Source organism: Chlorocebus sabaeus, chromosome 10 (assembly GCF_047675955.1).
Source record: "Chlorocebus sabaeus isolate Y175 chromosome 10, mChlSab1.0.hap1, whole genome shotgun sequence".
Classification (NCBI taxonomy): domain Eukaryota; kingdom Metazoa; phylum Chordata; class Mammalia; order Primates; family Cercopithecidae; genus Chlorocebus; species Chlorocebus sabaeus.
Window position 1 is genome coordinate 44,785,299 of NC_132913.1, and position 19,714 is coordinate 44,805,012.

The following is a 19,714-nucleotide window of genomic DNA, read 5'->3' on the forward strand; positions in this document are numbered from 1 at the left end:
TAAACTATTGATAGTGGGAACTCTAGGCCAGTGGATATAAGCACAATACATCATGAATGAATGAATGAAATAAGAAAAGCCCATGCCCCACACAGAAGAGTCAGTAACTATTCAGCTTCGGCCAACTGATAGCATGAGACTTCAAGGATGTCGTATCTTCTGAATTTTCAAGACCAGCCAGGAATCTGGATTTTTATATTAAAACTTTATCTTCATCCATTCTGCAAAATAGCATACACTGGGTAACTTATAAAGAACAGAAATTTATTTATCATAGTTCTGGAGGCAGGAGGTCTGAGATCAACATGCCAGCAAGTTCCATGTTTGGTGAAGGGCTGCTTTCTGGTTCATAGATGGCACCTTCTCCCTGTGTCCTCTTACGGTGGAGGGAGCAAAGGAGCTCCCTTGGACCCATTTTATGAGGGTGCTAGTCTCATTCATGAGAGCTCCACCCTCCTGACCTAATCAAGTCAAAAGACTGCTACTTTCTAGTACTATCACCTTAGAGGTTAGAATTTCAACATATGAACTTAGGGGGAACATATTCAGACCACAGCAGACTCTTAATGTTTAACATTATAAACAAATTCAATTTTCTTTCCCAGAAACTGTGTAGATCAAATAAAACCTGTCTACGAGCCTATCTCATAGACAGGTTTTATTTGATCTACAAACAAAAATTCTACCTTCTATGAGCAGGTAGGCTTGCTTTGCTGCCTCTCTGGATGACTTGCTTTGCTGCTTTTATGTTAGTTAGAATTTAATTTAACTACAAATAACAGAGGAAACCAAATAAATCCATTGTTTTTCTCCCTCATGGGAAAGAGATCTGAAGATGGGTAGTCCAATAGTAGCAGGATGGTTTTATAAAGTTTTCAGTCAGGCCCCTGTCAGTTCCCTTGTTGTGGTCCTACAGTGAAACCACCATCCTCATGATCCAAGGCAGCTGCTATAACTGCTATAACTCCAACCTTTGCATCCAGGCAGCACGATGATGGTGGTATACTCATATGCCAATTCTGTTTTGTTTTTTTAATTTAATTTTTTAAGAGACAGGGTCTTGCTCTATCACCCAGTCTAGAGTGTATTGGTGCAATCATAGCTCACTGCAGCCTTGGTCTTCTGGGCTTGAAGGATCCTCCTGCCTCAGCCTCCCAAGTAGCTGGGACTACAGGTGTGCACCACCATACCCAGCTAGTTCTTTTTTTTTTTTTTTTTTTTAAGGAGTTTTGCCCTTGTCACCTAGGCTGGATAGCTGTGGTGTGATCTCGCCTTACTGCAACCTCTGCCTCCCGGGTTCAAGCAATTCTCCTGTCTCAGCCTCCTTAGTGAGTAGCTGGGACTATAGGCATGTGCCACCATGCCCAGCAAATTTTTGTATTTTTAGTAGAGACAGGGTTTCACTGTGTTGGCCAGGCTGGTCTCAAACTCCTGACCTCAGGTGATCCACCCACCTTGACCTCCCAAAATGCTGGGATTACAGGCTTGAGCCACTGCACCCAGCCTAATTTCCTTTATTTTTTGTAGAGATGCAATTTCACCATCTGGCCAAGGCTGGTCTTGAACTCCTAGGATAAACAGATCCTCCTGCCTGGGCTTCCCAAAGTGCTAGGATTACAGGTGTGAAACATTATGCCTGGCCACCAGTGCTGTTTTAATGAGTCTTCTCCAAAGTCCTCCAAAACACTGCCATTTATCTAATTAGCCAGAGCTTAGTTACATTACCACATTTAGCTGCAAGAGTAGCTGAAAATATTATCTGTTAGGGAGACAGCCACATAACCAGCTAAAAAGTCTAAGTTATCCTGTGAAATGGGTATGGAAGAAAACCAGATGTCTTGGATACACTTATTTATAGTCATATTAACTTTTGACTCATTAGGCTTTTTTATTAGAAAAAGAATATATGTGCAACAAAACAAGCCAGACACTATACAAATTGACAAGGTAAGAGTTAAAGAACGTCCTTTGCCTGTCAGCTGTCTCCAATACCTACTCTGGATATCAACAGAATGTGTAACCTTCCATAGATTTACCTATACTCACACATTACTTTGAAACTTGATGTTTTATTCTTCTTTTGTTGTGAAATATAATGAATATACAGAAAATTATGTACAATATATAGGTAGAATATAACAAATAATTATAAATGTCCATGTAAATCCCCTCTCTGCTCAACACTGGCACCCCCATTCTGAGAAACTCCCACATGATCACAACCTTATCCCTTCCCCCAGGACAACCATTATCTTGGCTTGAGGAATAATCATTTCCTTTTTTTTTTTTTTTTTGAGACGGAGTCTCACTCTGTGGCCAGGCTGGAGTGCAATGGCTCAATCTCGGCTCACTGCAACCTCTACCTCCCAGGTTCAAGCGATTCTCCTGCCTCAGCCTCCCAAGTAGCTGGGACTACAGGCATGTGCCACCATGCCCTGCTAATTTTTGTATTTTTAGTAGAGACGGGCTTTCACCATGTTGGCCAGTCTGGTCTCCATCTTTTGACCTTGGATTCCACCCGCCTCAGCCTCCCAAAGTGCTGGGATTACAGGCGTGAGCCACCGTGCCTGGCCTGGAATAATCATTTCTTTGCCTTAAAAAAATAGGTCTATCATTATGCTTGATCATTTTCTTGTTAACTTGGGTAAACTTGAACTATGGCTCCCAGAGTCTCATTTCCTATATGGTTCCAGGTCAAAGTTAGGATGCTTGCATACACGTTCATGAATGAGAATGGCTTGTACTTTTCCTTTTCTATACTTCGTTTGGTTTTGATATCAAATTTATGCATAAAATGAGATTCCTCCTTGTCTGTGCTTTAGAAGAGTTTGTGTAAGAATTACCTGTTCCTTGAAGTTTAGCACAACTTTCTGGTAGAGACTTCTGGGTTTTGAAATTTTCTTAATGAAAATACATATATTACTGCCCATTTTATAAATGATTCAAGTTCTTTAATGTCACAGGACTGTTCAGGTTCAGTAAATTATAATTTTTGAAAAAGTAGGTTGTTCATAAATCATATTGTTTCAACCCTGTATATTCTCCTAATTTAAAAAAAAAATCTACTGTAATATCAATTACCAAGACAGTGGTATGTTGAAATCTCCCTCTGAGATTGTGGACTTTTCTATTTATCCTTATAGATCTGTGAATATTTTCTTTATTTTTAAGACTTTATTCTTAAGTACATAGAAATTTAGATTTCTTTAAAAATCCCTGGTAAACTAAAACTTCAGCTGTGAAAAAGTGACATTTTTAAACTCTAGTAATTTTTTTGCATTAAATTCTGTTTTGTCTTCTATTAATTTAAGTAAACTAACACTTCTGTTTGTTTAATATATGTATACTATATATTTACCATCACAATAATTTCAACATTTCTGTAAACTTTCATTTTAGATACGTATTTTAAACATTTAATTGAATTTGTTTTCTACACTTTGATAATCATTGTTTTTTAACTGGAATGCTGAGTCTATTTACATTAAACTATTTACATTTAATTATTACTGATATATTTGGGTGCTCTCTCTTTGTCACATCTTCTGTGGGCTTCCTTTTCTCTCTTTCCTTGACTTCTTTTGGTTTTTCTGTCAATTTGTTTTGTTTTGTTTGTGTTTTTGTTTTGGAGACAGGGTTTTATGCTCCTGCCCAGGCTGCAGTGCAGTGGCACCCAGGTTGGAGTGTAATGGTGTGAGCATGGCTCACTGCATCCTTGACCTCCTGGGCTCAAGCAAGCTTCCTGCCTCAGCTTCTCAAGTAGCTGGGACCGCAGGCACACGCCACCACGCCTGACTACTTTTTAAAAAATTTTTTGTAGAAACAGGGTCTTGCCATGTTGCCCAGGCTGATTTCAAACTCTTGGGCTCAAGCAATACTCCCACCTCAGCCTCTCAAAGCATTGGGATTACAGGCGTGAGCCACCGTGCCCAGACCTCTTGACATTTTTTGGATTGTTTTTATTATTCCATTTTTCCCTACTGAAGATTAGAAAGAATATACTCACAATCTGTTCTTTTAAAAGTAACATAGAAATGACAACAGGCACATTTTAAAGCATTAATGCTTAAAAATATCTTTTACCCTTCTCCTAGACAGAATAAGGTCTTTAGAACATTTTGACCCCATTGGCCCCTCTCCTGACACATCCAGAATGCCATTATTACACTGAATGGTTTATATTAATATTTTTAAAGCCCTATCTGATTATTGCTGTTATTGTCAATAATATTCTTGAGAATTAGTCACATGTTCTCACTTTCTTTGCTTTTCGTTCCTCCTTGCATGTCAGAACTTTGGTGTTTCTTTCTTTCTGCCTGAAGTACATCCTTCAGAATTTCCTTTATCAAGGTGTCACTAATAGCAAACTCACTCTATTTCTGTTACTTTACAAGGGCCTCTTCCTTACCCTCCTTCTTTAAAGATATTTTTGCTGGATATAGAATTCTGTTACTAGCTATTTTCTTTCAAAATATTGCATATATAATTGCACTGTTTCTCTTTTCACTTCTTGCTATTGAGAAGACAATGTTAATTCTACCTGGGTTAACATGTTAATAAATGTTCATTGATTAACATTTAATTCAATTTAATTGAATTTAATTAAGACAATTCAAAGGAGCTGAATTTAATGTTAATCTATTTACTCGAATTTAATGTTAAATTGAGTTTAACTGAATTTAATGTTAAATTTAATGTTAAATAGAACTTAACATTATATTCAATTAAACTGATGAACATTAAATTAAATTCTGCTCTAATTAACTTTTTTCCTCTGTCAACTTTTAGGAATTCCCTTTGTCTTTGGTGTTCTGTAGTTTTACTATAATGTGTTAAGCTTTGGAAGTCTTTTTATTTGTCCTATTGATATTCATTGACTTTCTTGGGGTTGGGGACCAGTGTTCTCCATTCTGGAAATGTTTGAGCTGTTATCTTTGCAGGTACCGCTTTTGCCCCATTTTCTCTCCCCTCTCTTTTGGACTCCCATGTGAAAGCATGTATTAGCTCTTCTATCACTTTCCTCAGTTTGTCATCCTCTCTTCCATACATTCCATTTCTATTCTCCGTGTACTGCATACAAAATTATTTCTTCTGACCTGTATTTAAGACCCCTATTTCTCTCCTCAATCATTCTTATGCTAACTGTTCTTAAACCCATCCCTAAGTTTGGTAAATGAGTTATTGTATTTTTCATTTTTAAGAGTTTTCTTCTGTGCTTCTTTAAATCTGCCAGTTCACTTTTTAATGGCTTCCTATTCTCTAAAAATATTTTCAAGTTTGCCTTTTGTTTCTTTACATTTGGAAAACAGACATAATTTTTGTCTGTTAATTCCAATATATGACGCCATCATCGGTTTCTGGTATATGCTCTTTTCTGCTGTCCTTATTCATACTGCCTCGCATCCTTGTATGCTTGGTTGTTGGAAGTACTGAAATATGGAAGTAGGCTGGTGACATTGTCAAGCCTCTTTATTAACAAACAATAGACCCTGACTACTTCCAGATTTCTTGCCATGTGAGTCACTGAATTTCCTTATTAAGATATTATTATCTAATTTTTGGATAATTTTATTTAAAAATGTTCTGGCTGATAGAACATTTTTTTAACTTTTGCCCATCTAATAGGTGGGAAAAATGGAATCCCAGCTAATAGTGAGGTTAAACATCTTTTCGGTATTTGACCATTTAGATTTTCTCCTCTGTAAATTTTGTTTATGCCCTCTCATTTTTTGTTCATTTAGCATTTTCCCTTTCTCAGTCTCTCTCATGTACCCTCTCTCTTTCCCCAACCCATCTTGCAATTAACACATACACAGACACACACACACACATACACACACACGCCCTCTTTATCTTTTAAATAGTTATCTTTTTCCAGTCATATATACTACAAATATTTCTACATTTCCACCCAATATTTAAATTGTTTTCTAGTTTTATTTATGTTATCTTTTGTCATTCATTTTTATTTTAGTTTTCATCAAGTCAATTATATCTTTCTTCTCCTTTTATAGCAGCTGGGTTTCCTGTCTTATTTAAGAACAGCTTCCATACTATAAAGTCATAAAAAATCTTTTTTTCTAAATTTTTCTCTGACATTTAAATTGTTTTATATTTCACAATTAGATATTTAATCAAGCTGTAATTTATTTTTGTATATGGTATGACACTGTGGTACAGTCTTGTTTTCTTCCAGATGGATAGATAATTATGCCAGCATCATTTCAAAAATAAACTATCTTAGAATTTCCATTTTTGCCAAGTTACACTTTAGATGTCCACAGAAACCCTTCTTGCTACAGTACACATAAAAATGCTGAATAAAATATCAATAATTTTTTTCTATTTTATGATAAAGCTGGTGCAAAAATAAATGAATTGCTCGACAGCCAAGAATAAAGTACAAATCCAGAAAGGGGATTGAGCACTGTGGCTGCCTTGACCCTGGAGGCATCTGCCAGCTCTTGGTGGTGAAGTGCTTAGTTTACCACACTGTATCACGAGGCTGGGAAATAAAGCATGATTCCTGAAACAGCAAAAGGTCAGATCAGCGATTCTTGCATAAATCAGACAACTAAGAATGGCACTGCCATGAAAACAAAACAAAACAACAAAACAAAAAGTTCTACAGAGAGAGATAGGGTATATGCTTGTGTGTCTCAAGTCTGACTTTGGGTAAAGCAGAAAAAAGACAAAAGAAAAAAAATCTGAGATTTCCTCACTACAAGTGCGTATCCCTTACAGGGAGGCTTAGAGTCAGAAATCACTCCATTACATTGCCCCAAAAAACCTAATCAAAACACTGAATGGTTTTGGGTTGGTAACACCCCCCGAGGCAGCTGGCAGAAGCTAATATAAATCTTCTCTGGAGGAACAAATTTTAAATACAGGCTTCAAAACTTTCCTCCAGATAAGGTTTCCCAAGACCATGAGCTCACAATAAAATAAATCATTAAAAAACACAAGGAAAGAAGTCACCAAAACGGCAGAACCAAAAACAGCAGAACCAAAAACAGCAGAACCAAACCCACAGAGACTATAGATACTGAAATCATCAAAGATTCAAAAATTAGAAAATATGAAAAAACGGTTTAAGAGACATGTTGAATAGAGACAGGAGGCCGAAATTACACGAAATCAGGAAGGAATTGTCAGAACTGAGGGGGATGGATTAGGGGCCTCACAGACAGAAACCACTGTAAGGATACACACCTACTAGGGGAAGAGGGGAGGGGAGTCATGAGCTCTAGTCAGGAGAAAAATTTTGTCACACACACAAAAAAATAAAGCAAAGTCCCCACCATAACAAATAGGATCTAAGTACAGAAGAGAGGACCAGCTGAAGCATGAGACTGAGTTACTGCACTTACATCAAGTCAGCTACCCTTAGAAATGACCCCACCATCTGGGGTGACTGATGAAAGAGTCAGAGAGGCAAGAATCCACTTGGCTTTCAGGTGAAACTGTAAAGGGAAGTCCGAGATTTTGTCCAACCTCTTCTGGTCACCTCCTGACCTTTCTTCTACTGCACATGGACATGATGCAGACTACCAAGTACTGTAGAAATATCACACTGTCTACTTTTCAGAGTACATTTCTGTATTTCCTGTTTTGTGATCACTTCAAAATTGACAAATCCCTACAGGCAGAGGGTGAGATGTCAATCACACTCACTGATGACACAGAAATGGTGGAGCTGTTGGCACTAGCTTCATCATCCAGTACTCAGCCTGAAAGTCCCCAACTTTTTCAAATAAAAAGGTTTGCATCTGGCCAGGTACAGTGGCTCATACCTATAATTCCAGCACTTCGGGAGGCTGAAGCAGGAGATTGCTTAAGGCCATGAGTTTAAGATAGGCCTGGGCAACACTGTAGGACCACATCTCAAAAAAAATTTTTTGTTTTGAAATGAGCCAGGTGTGGTGGCATGTACCTGTAGTCCCATCTACTCAAGAGGCTAACGTAGAAGGATCACTCGAGCCCAGGAGTTCAAGGCTGCAGTGAGTCATGGAGCAAGACACTGTCTTAAAAATTTTTTTAATTAAAAAGAAGCTTAAATTCAATTAAATGTCACATAGCATTTCTTGTAGACATTAATTAGTGGCCAGACAACACATATCTTCCCTATTATAGATAATATTTGAAAACCAATTAATGCAATCCATCATATGAACAGACTAAAGAAGAAAAATCACATGATACTCTCAATAAACTCATGAAGCTACTTTTTAAAAATGTAATATCCATTCATGATTTTAAAGAGAAACTTTCACCAAACTAGGAATACAAGTAAATTCCCTCAATTGATAATAGGAATCTACAAAAAGCCCACAGTTAACAACATACTTAAGGGTAAAAGAATGAATGCTCTCCTCCTAGAATCAGGAAAAAGGCAAGGATCTTCACTCTTACCACTCCTATTCATCAGTATATTGGCAGTCCCATTCAGTTCAAAAACTCAAGGAAAAGAAATAAAATTCTGTATCTTCTATATATCAGAACAGAAGATATAAAATGGTCTATATTCATTGATAAGATGATTATGTATGCAGAAAATGCTAAAGAATCTAGGAAAATAAAGCTACTAGAATATAATTTCTTTTCCTTCCTTTTTTTTCTTTCTTTCTTTCTTTTCTTTCTTTCTTTCTTTTCTTTCTTTCCTTCTCTCTCTCTCTCTCTCTCTCTCTCTCTCTCTCTCTCTCTCTCTCTCTCTCTCTCCTTCCTTATTTTTTTTTAACAGTGTCTCACTCTGTCACCCAGACTGGAGTGCAGTGTGCCACGACCTCAGTTCACTGTAACCTCTGCCTCCTGGGTTCCAGTGATTCTCCCACCTCAGCCTCCCGAGTAGCTGGGACTACAGGCATGTGCCACTACGTCTGGCTAATTTTTAGTAGAGATGGAGTTTTGCCATGTTGGCCAGGCTGGTCTCACACTTCCAACCTCAAGTGATCTGCCCGCCTCAGCCTCCCAAAGTGCTGGGACTACAGGTGTGAGCCACCGCACCAAGTCTATAAGTTATTTTCACAAGCTTTCAGGAAATCATAAATAAGATAAAAAGAAAATTAATTTTATTATCATATACTAGCAGTTAACATTTAGAAATTGAGATATTTAAAATACCATTCACAATAGCATCAAAAACATGCACTAGAGATAAAGTCAACAAAATATTTATAAGACCTGTTCTCTGATAACTACAAAGCACTGCTAAGAGTAACCAGAGAACTAAATAGGTGAAGAAAAAAAAATACTAGGTTCATGGATTAAAAGTTCAATATTGTGAACATGATTATTTTCTGCAAATTAATCTATATATTCAACTCAGTTTAATCAAAATCTCAGCAGGTATTCTTGTAGAAATTGTCAAGTGGATTCTAAAATTTAGATAAAAATGCAAAGGATAATAGGCAAATTAATCTGGAAAAACAAAGTTGGAGAATTCACAAAACCTGATTTCAATACTTACTATAAAACTACAATAATCAAAACAGTTTGGTGATAGTATAAGGCATATAGAACAATTGAACAGAAGAAAGAGGCCAGAAATATACCCACATATATAAAGTAACTTTATTTTCAACCAAAGTGCAACCATCACTCAATGAGTAGAGCATAGACTTTCAATAAATGATGCTAGAACAACTTCAAATCCATATGGAAAAATAAAATTCCACCTTAACCTCACATAATAACACAAATTAAGTAGAAACTGAATGTAAAAATTGAAACTAATTGTAAAAACTGAAATATTAAAACTTCTGGAAGAAAACAAAAATATATATGAATTTTGGGTAGACAAAAACTCAGGACATGAAACTAGTAAACTATCATAATTATTTAAAAAAAAAATCAGACTTCATCAAAATTTCAGCCTTGTGCTCTGTAAAAAATAGCTTCAAGAAAACAAAATGGCAAACCATAGAATGGAAGAAAATAGTCACGATTTATCTATGTGATAAAGGACTTGTATTCAGAATATATAAAGAACACTTCCAATTCAACCAGAAAAAGATTAAAAAAAAAAAAAACCCGCCTCCCAGGTTCACGGCATTCTCCTGCCTCAGCCTTCCGAGTAGCTGGGACTACAGGCGCCTGCCACCACACCCAGCTTATTATTATTATTATTATTATTATTTTGTATTTTTAGTAGAGACGGGGTTTCACTGTGTTAGCCAGGATGGTCTCGATCTCCTGACCTTGTGATCTGCCCGCCTTGGCCTCCCAAAGTGCTGGGATTACAGGCATGAGCCACCACACCTGGCCAAAAAAACTCAATTTTTAATAAACACTCAAATAGACACTACACAGAGGAAGATACATAAATGATGACTAATATGTACATGACAAAATAATTTAACATTATTAATTATTGGGAAATGCAAATTAAAACCACAATAAAATACCAATACAAAACCCTTGAATAACTAAAATTAAAGACTGATTATACCAAGTGTTGGCAACAATACGTACTAACTGAAACTATCACACATTTCTGTTAGAGATATAAAATATTATAAGCAGTCTGAAAACTATTTGGGAGACTATAAAGTTAAACATATACTTATCATGTGACCCTGCAGTTCCACCCTTAGGTATTTTCAAAGAGAAATAAAAGCACATATCCAAAGACTTGTACGTGAATGCTCATAACAGCTTTGCGAATAATAGCCTCCACATGGAAATAACCTGAATGCACATCAATGGATGAATGGATTTTTTAAAATTGTAATATATACGTAGAGTGGGACATTATTCAGCAATAAAAGGAGTAAACTACTGATAAACTCAGCAACATGAATGAATCTCAAAAACATTATTCTGACTGAAGAAAGCCAATTCCTCACCCCTCAAAAAAAAGTTTCATAATGACTCCTTTCATGGGAAACTCTAGGAAAAATAAATCCAATCTACAATGATAGAAAATAGATCAGTGGTCTAGCACTGGTGGAAGTGGGACTGAGAACATTTTGAGGTAATGGAGATGTGGTGGTGGTTACAAGGGCATATGTATGTGTCTAAACTCATCAAACTATATAGTTAAAATATGTGTATTTTAAATGATAAAGGTTTGAGATGATGAATATACTAATTACCCAGATCTAATCACCCACTGTCCTCCCACTATTCATCACACACATTCTCGATAAAGAAACTATTTTTTGTAAATAAATAAATAAATAATAAAACATGCGCATTTTATCATGCCTAAATTAGACCTTAATAAAGTTGATTTTTGAAAAAGAAAGACTGGTTACTGATTAACTTAAGGGTAGAACATATAGACCTGTCAGTACTTTGGCAGAGCTTACAGTTAGGTTGGGAAGGACCTATATTCTAGCTGCATTGAGTACATTTGATTTGCCCAATTGCATATGAGACATCTTGCCCTCTAATACCTTTTGTTGTAGTTAAAGAATATAGTCTTGAGGATCATTCACTATTGGCAAGACACATTACAAGTCACTGCCACAGCTAATGAGGAGACTCTTTTTTACCCCTAAAATCCTTTGTATTTGGCTATGGAGAAGACCATCAAACATAAGGAAGCTTCACTTTAGGGTGTCTCTGGTGCACAGATAAACTGGGAGATAAAACGTAAGGAAACAAGTGCCCATAATAGATCCCAGATCACTACCAAAGCAAGGAAGTCTATGGAATCTGAGATAGAAAGAATAAATATGGTCTAAAATCCATGACTGCAAGTAGCGTTCAGGGATGAAATATGCCAAGTATAACTTTTGAGGTTGCAATATACATGATAATGCCTTACAGCAGTGTTTCCAAGGACTGGGATAAGTACTAGTGGTGGTACGTGGAATTACTTTAAGAGTTTTTCTGAGATGAATTGGGATGGCAAACAAACATGATATTAAATAACACTGAGTCATATTATGATTCCTTCTCTTATTCTCTTAGTTTTTTTGTATTTTGTAACAAAAAGTCTCATTTCCTGCTAATATGTCTTATTCTTCTGTCTTCTCTCTTTTAAAAAGGAGAAAATGCAAATACCTAACTGAAATGCAGGAGCATTTTTTGTTTGTTTACATAGTTATCTTCTATTTAGGGCAAGTTTTTAAATTTGTGATAGTGATACTATATTTTATACAATAAATGTTTTTCAATTAAAAGGCGGTTAGCTTATTTTAAAAATAGGTAAACAGTACGTTAGTGGTATACTGATATGATGACATATGAACACCTGAGCTTAGATAACATTGCCTTAAAATGTTAATTTGTAAGGAAGTACATGTATCTCTGTATAGATACATCTATATTGATAATCATTAAATTATTGTTATATTAAAAATATTAAAGAAGTTCAATAGCAGGACTACTTTCACATCGTAAACTAGTTTTAAAGTCAGAATTACATGCCCCTTAATGTCTCCCAAAGTTTCAGATCCCAGTTACTGATAAAGAGCCAGATCAGGATTTTTAGCATCTTATAAATTGGGGTAAAGCACTGTATAATTGGACGAAAGGCAGAAAAATATCTGAACAACGATGAAGGGTCAAATTCCACTCTGCCTCTACCTCTCTGGGGTGTGCTCTCACTTGAATGTGGGTAGATGGAGAAGATATGCAGAGGATGCCCCTGAAAAAAAGATTCTGTCCCCAGAAAAGTTGGCAATCTGCTATTTTTAGTTATGCTCTTTTTCTTCTCAGTATATTTCTCAATGTCTTTTACACGTGATCTTAGCCAAAAGGCCGAGAAGCGATCTCAATTTCTTTTTGAAAAATCCAAAAAAATTTACATTTGACTTTAGGTCCATTAATCATTTCAAAAATACATCACATGGACAAATTTCTTCAAAATTGTTACGTTGCTGTCAATGTTTTGACAATGATGTGCAATTTTTTAAAAACTTAACCTCAGCTAGACTCTAGAGAATTTTACCAGCCAAAATCAAAAACAGAACTGTAAAACAGATTTTCTTATTTAAAGAAACACAAGACAGTTTGATTCCTACCATTTCTTATAGTTTCCCAAGAGTAAAATTAAATTTGGAATGAAGAAAGATAAACCCCTTACCTGTTGGAAGGTGCAGTGTTATGTTGTTGCAAAAATCTGTGAAGCAGCATTCGGTTTTGGTAACATTGTTGGAACTATGACAGAAGACTTGAGCATTCAGTTCTGGAAGGGAGACACAGGATTTGATCACCTGTTCTTTTCCATTGGTTAGCATGACTGATGCCCAACATGCTCCTTCTGTTTGGCAGGTAAAGTTTGAAGAATCACACAAAAGACATACACACTTCAGTCCTGGAAAGAGTAAGGCAAAAAGATTTAAAATACAAAAGACATCATGCTACTTTACTTGATAATACCTCAGAACATAAATTCAATCTTAATGAAAATGGAAAAAGGGTTTAAATAAAAACACTTGCTAAACACATGCTAAGCTCTTACTCCCTCTCCATCATGTATTTCACTAAACATCTTGTCCAATTATCATTTACTATTGCTAATATTTTTGTGATTTATTCAGTTGCTACTATATTTAAAGCATTTTTCCCATCCATGCTCTAAATACCTCCTTATTAAGTTCAATCAGCTCATTCCTAAATCAATAGCTCCTAGGAAATGCTAGGAAACAGTATCACAGCAACCAAGAGGAGCTGTCCAGCAACACTCACAGAACATTAAAGTGGGGTTATGGCAGCTGTGTAACCAAACAATTCAGTGTGTTCTGTTCATTTGCCCTCCTTCCTTTAAACTTTTAAGCAAATGTGCTAAACGCAAAGCTAACCATAGACATTTATGTCTCTAAAAAGTAGTTGTGACACTTTATATTTATTTTCTGTGATACTTTAACACAATTGTTATTGTCATAGTTCCTTTAAGACATTGGTGAGCCACTATATTTCCCCTCTTCACTAAAGAACATATATTAGAATGAATCATTTGAACAGACACCATGACCTTCAGGTAATTTTCTTTAATTCACACATCCAGTCCATAAAGTAAGGCACACCAATAATAGAATTTAGAATATCGATACCAATACAACTGTGAAAAATTACACTTGGTTAAACTAATCTGTTCACTATCTACACCTCTCCAACATTCTTCACTTATTACACACACACACACACAGTCACCACTAAGTCACATGTCCAAAGTGGTGCCTATTTATGTTTTGATGTAAAATATTCATCAGCATGAAGCATCTAGTGGTTGTGAGTTATTTATTCAAATTTTATTTAAATATATTGTTTCTAAATAGCATAATACTAAATAAGCTTTGTATTACTGTTTTAAAATTCTTTAAATTTCAATAGCTTTAGGAGTACAAGTTGTTTTGGGTTACTTGGGTGAACTGTATAATGATGAAGTCTCAGCTTTCAGTGTACCCATCACCCGAATAGTGTACATTGTACTCAATAGATAATTTTTCATTCCTAACCTCCCTCCCACCCTCCCCCACCTCCTGAGTCTCCAATATCCTTTACGTCTCCCTGTTTGCCTTTGCATACTCACAGCTTAGCTCCCTTTTATTAGTGAGGACATGCAGTATTTTGTTTTCTGCTTTTGACTTACTTCACTTAGGATAATGGCCTCCAGTTCCATCAAAGGTTGCTGCAAAAGACATTATTTCATTCTTTTTTATGGCTAAGTTGTAGTCTATGGTATATATACACACACACACAAAAACACACACACCATATATATATACGTGTGTGTGTATATATATGTGTGTGTGTATATATACATGTGTGTGTATATATATACATGTGTGCATATATATATATGCACATACACATACACACGTTTTTATTCATTTATTGGTTGATGGGCACTTACGTTGATGCCGTATCTTTGCAATGTGAACTGTGCTGACATAAACATACATGTGCAGGTATCTTTTTGATAACCCAATAGTGGGATTGCTGGATCAAATGGCAGTTCCATTTTTAGTTCTTTGAGAACTCTCCATACTGTTTTCCATGGACATGGTAATAATTTAAATTCCCATCAGCAGGGTATAAGCATTTGCTTTTCACTGTATCCACACCAACATCTATTGTTTTTTGACTTTTTAATGGTGACCATTCTGGCTGGGGTAAGCTGATATCTCACCATTATTTTAATTTGCATTTCCCTGGTGATTAGCGTTGAACATTTTTTCATATATTTGTTAGCCATTTGTATATCTTCTTTTGAGAAGTGTTTATTCATGTCATTTGCCCACTTTTTAATGGGATTATTTGCTTTTTTCTTGCTGATTCTCTTGAGTTCCTTGTAGATTCTGGATACATCCTTTTTTGGATGTATACTTTGCAAATATTTTCTGCCATTCTATAGGTTATCTGTTTATTCTATTATTTCTTTGTGCAGAGATATAGATGACACAAACAAATGGAAAAACATCCATGCTCATAGATTGGAAGAATCAATATTGTGAAAATGACCATGCTGCCCAAAGCATTCTACAGATTCAGTGCAATTCCTATCAAAATACATCATTTTTCACAGAATTAGAAAAAAAATCCTAAAATTTTTATGGAATCAAAAAAGAGCCTGAATAGCCAAAGTAATCCTAAGCAAAAAGCACAAATCTGGAAGCATCACATTACCCAACTTCAAATTATTCTATAAATACAGGGCTACAGTAACCAAAATGGCATGGTACTGGTATAAAAGTAGACACATAGACCAATGAAACAGATTAGAGAATCCAGAAATAAAGCTACATACTTACAACCAACTGATCTCCGACAAAGCACACAAAAACACACACTGGGGAAAGGATACTCTATTCAATAAACGGTGCTTGGAAAAGTGGATAGCTACGCGTAGAATAGCTACGCGTAGAAGAAAGAAACTGGATCCTCCTCTCACATTATACAAAAATTAACTCAAGATGAATTAAAGACTTAACTCTAAGCCCTAAAACAAGAAAAATTCTAGAAGAAAACCTACAAAGACAAACTATTCTCAACATTCCCTAGGTAAAACATTTATGACTAAGACCCCAAAAGCAAATGCAACAAAAACAGAAATAAATATATTATTAATGTTATGAACTTTTTGTTAAATCACAACTTTCCTCCCATAATTATCTAAATGTCCAAATTTTTACCATATAATCATTGTTAGTAAAATTAAAGTCTTTAAATTGCTAATCGCTCAAATGGGAGTTGATTTTACACTTGTAAAATATTTGATACATAAATGACAACTTTTACTTAACTTCAAATACCGATATGGGAGCAAAAATGGGTACTATTCCTATATAACTGAATATTTAACAAAGAACAAATTCTATATCGATCATATAGAAATTATTCTCTTCTATCAACAATTTTTCTTAACTGATGAAGCATCATTTCTAAAAACATTTTTAATACTGGTATCCTACAGGAAATACAATCTTAAAATAAAATACTGTTTTGTTATCAACACTGAACCAAGCATAACAGCTCACTTTCCTATTTATTCCAATGGTGACCAACATCAGTAAATATACTTTGTCATCAATATTTATGTGATACAGAAGAACCATATATTCTAACTTGATTGGGATTCTATAGAGCTATATAGATAAAATCTAGTGCTTTAGAACATGTTTCAAGGCACTTTCCTTGCAAAAAGAGAACTCATGGGCAACCATTCATCTAGGTTTCTACTGGCAATGAAATCTTTCTAGCATTCTCCAGTTCCAATCTTAGAAATTTGATTATACTAGCTTTGCAATCTTAGGCATTACTTTGTCTCCTGTACCTCCATTTTCTTACATGAAAGGCAGGACTAATAATAATATATCTCCTCATAATGTTGTTGTGGAGCATAAATTAGTTAACCTATGTAAAGCCCTTAGACAAATCTCTGGCACATAGGAAATACTATATAAAGACTTAGGGACTATCTCTCCTACTACTGAAGGAGGTAAAGCCAGTTGCCTTATGCAAACAAGCAAAACAGTCAAAATACATTTGTAACCCATAAAGGAATAGCCAAATGAACTAGGATGCAGAGACAATTCAAAAGCCATAATAAAGAAATGCATCTCTTTCTGCTCTGTCAAGAGTGATTTGACTGCTCTCCTTCTTTTAATGACCCAGACTAGATTCTAGATGGTCACACAGCAGGTAGTATTTGGTGATGGTCCAGCCAAAGAATTCAGGAAAAGACAAAAGTTCCAGCCCTCACTCTGTCACTAACTTGCTGATTGACTTTGGAGAAGACATTTAACCTTACAGAGTCTCAACGTTGTTCTCTGAAAATAGAAAATGAATAGCATAGGGAAAGTGGGTCTAAAAATCTTAAACTCTTACATAACACCAATATTTTATGACTGTACTTATTTACACCTTATGGAAATCTACAATTACAAAATAGGAAAACTCATTTAATGTTAACTCAATTGCTGAACTATGGTTATTCTTCACTTTCATATTTTAAGGGGCTAAAGGTAGGAAAAAGAGTAACTCTTCCAACACACAATCTCAAACTGTTGTCACTAGACATTTCATCAGAATCTCCTTGGACACTCTATTTCCAAGAGAAGCTTAGCACTGACACAACCAACTAAGGAATATGAATCCGCTGAGTGAAGACAAACATAAAGCACTCAACAATTAAATATATGCTAGTTTCACATGCATTCATCATCTCATATAATCCCACTGCAACTGTGGGAGTTAGTTGTCACTATCTCCATTTCATATATAACAAAATGAGGCTGAAAAAGATAAAGTGACTGACTTATGTAACAGTCTCTAGACTAGTCAAGCAAAGGTACCATTTTTTAATGGCACCTTACTCATGAAAGGTGCCATAAAAAAAAATAGGTATGTGAACAATTCTCCCACCCCACAAATTTCTAGCAATTGTGAATAAAACAGAATTCTAATACAGCAGAAAGAAGCTGTTAATGAATTAACAATTGAAAACTAGGATTCTGATCGGTATTATCCTAATAGCCTTTAAAACACAGTTGGTATTTTTGAAACGAATTCTACCTACCTATTTTCTGAGGGGACATGCAGTCAAATAAAATTCAGTGTCATGTGCCTTGCATCTAAAATAAATAATCTCACCTTACAGCTTTATCTAAATTCTGTATTAAGTAAGGCTCTGGGTACATAATCTGATACTTTCTTTTTGAAGCACTACTGGCTCCTTATAAAAATGATTACATAATAGTTCTTAGCAAGGAATTATGCAGATATTCACTAAATGTTTAACAAGCTATAAAAATTTACTTTGGTTAAAAGTAAAAGGTACAAATCATAAGAATAATATATACCTAGGTGATATAGTTAAGACAGAAAGTGACACCTTACTTTAAATCTTGCATGATGAAAAACACTGGCAAAATTGAGGATTTGTTAATGATAATGGCTTCAAACATCTGCTAAATGTTCCCATTTATTCCAGTTCAGCTGGCAGTACGATAGGACTGACAGCGAACAAACAGCAAACTAAATAGGACCTAAGATGAATAAGTAACATACAACATACTCAGACTCTCATATTTCATTTCGCACCAGTCCACTATATCACTGCATTTGACATATAATTCAACTATATTTATATTAACCATCCTCAACATAGAACTTTTGTGCTGCCAATTACAATATAAGTTGCCATTAGTGATTAGACATGATTTCGTATTTTGTCTTTTTCAAAAAAAAACTGATGTTCATTGAGTTAATTATACTACAATATTCTGTGACAGAACAAATCTGGTTGTTAGCAGGCAGTAGTCTTGTCTCATGTTTATTTTATACTTTCCCATTACAATGTACTTGAGTCGTATGGAAAGGGGCAGCAAATGAGGTTGAAGAAGGAAAACAATTACCCATAATAAGGAGGTTTATTAGATTTTTCACCACAAGGAAGATTGTACTTTGCTTTTGTCTCCTCCTACCCCTTTAATTATCCCCTTTTATCCACTCTGCCAATTCGTCTCTAAAAGGCAAGACATCTGTTACCCACAAGACATCTGTTACCCACATCAACTAAAGGATGTGCACATTCCTAACCAACCAGAAAATAAATATTCATCCATATTTACATGTGATGGCTAGCACACCCTGGTGTCCAGAAATATAAAAACCATCTGACTACAAAAAAGAACCAAATTCGTTGATCTGCATTTATGTGCTATTCTTATTAGAAAGCCAAATATTTATTTGGCAAATATTAGGTGCTTTGAATTAGACAGTATTTTCAATATGTTGGTTACATATTACTATGTTCCCTATGTTTGGGGTCTAGATGCTAAAATTAACCAGTGCTTAACATAAACATCTGACATAAACTCTTTCTTCTTTTCCAGACATCAGTTTATTCAGTTTCTCTAGTTTTAGACCAGGCTATGAAACGCAAAATATTTTTTTTAATTCAGAAAACCATCTCGGATTTGACCTGCTGAATATGTAATCTTTTCATCATTTGCAGGCTTCTGAGTTAACAAAGGGAACAATTCAAGCTTTTCACTGTGCTGAATATGAAAAGTACAGCAGCAGGAAAGAAGCCAGGAAAACTAGCACTAGTAAATCTGAAGGAAAGCCAGACAGGGTCAAAGAAAATCAGGCAAAGATCTAGCTTCCTTTTCTATTCCTTGTTAAAATTTTATTTTCTTGTCATGTGGTCATTTCAAATCATTCGCCTTTCTTAATGGTAAGGAAAAATAGAACAAAGAATGAAAATAGCATTAATAAAATATGGTTAATATAAATGCAAACTTTTAGGTCAAATGAG

At 35.3% G+C, this 19,714-nt stretch overlaps 1 protein-coding gene across 2 annotated transcripts in view; it reads right to left on the bottom strand.

Annotated features, from left to right (window-relative positions):
* ACVR1C (activin A receptor type 1C) overlaps nt 1-19,714 on the bottom strand; it is a 97,177-nt gene that overhangs the window by 41,883 nt on the left and 35,580 nt on the right. For both annotated transcript variants that reach the window (XM_007965020.3, XM_007965022.3), the window contains exon 2: nt 13,034-13,264. In XM_007965020.3, coding sequence (XP_007963211.1) covers nt 13,034-13,264 — 231 coding nt within the window. The remainder of the gene's footprint in view (nt 1-13,033; nt 13,265-19,714) is intronic.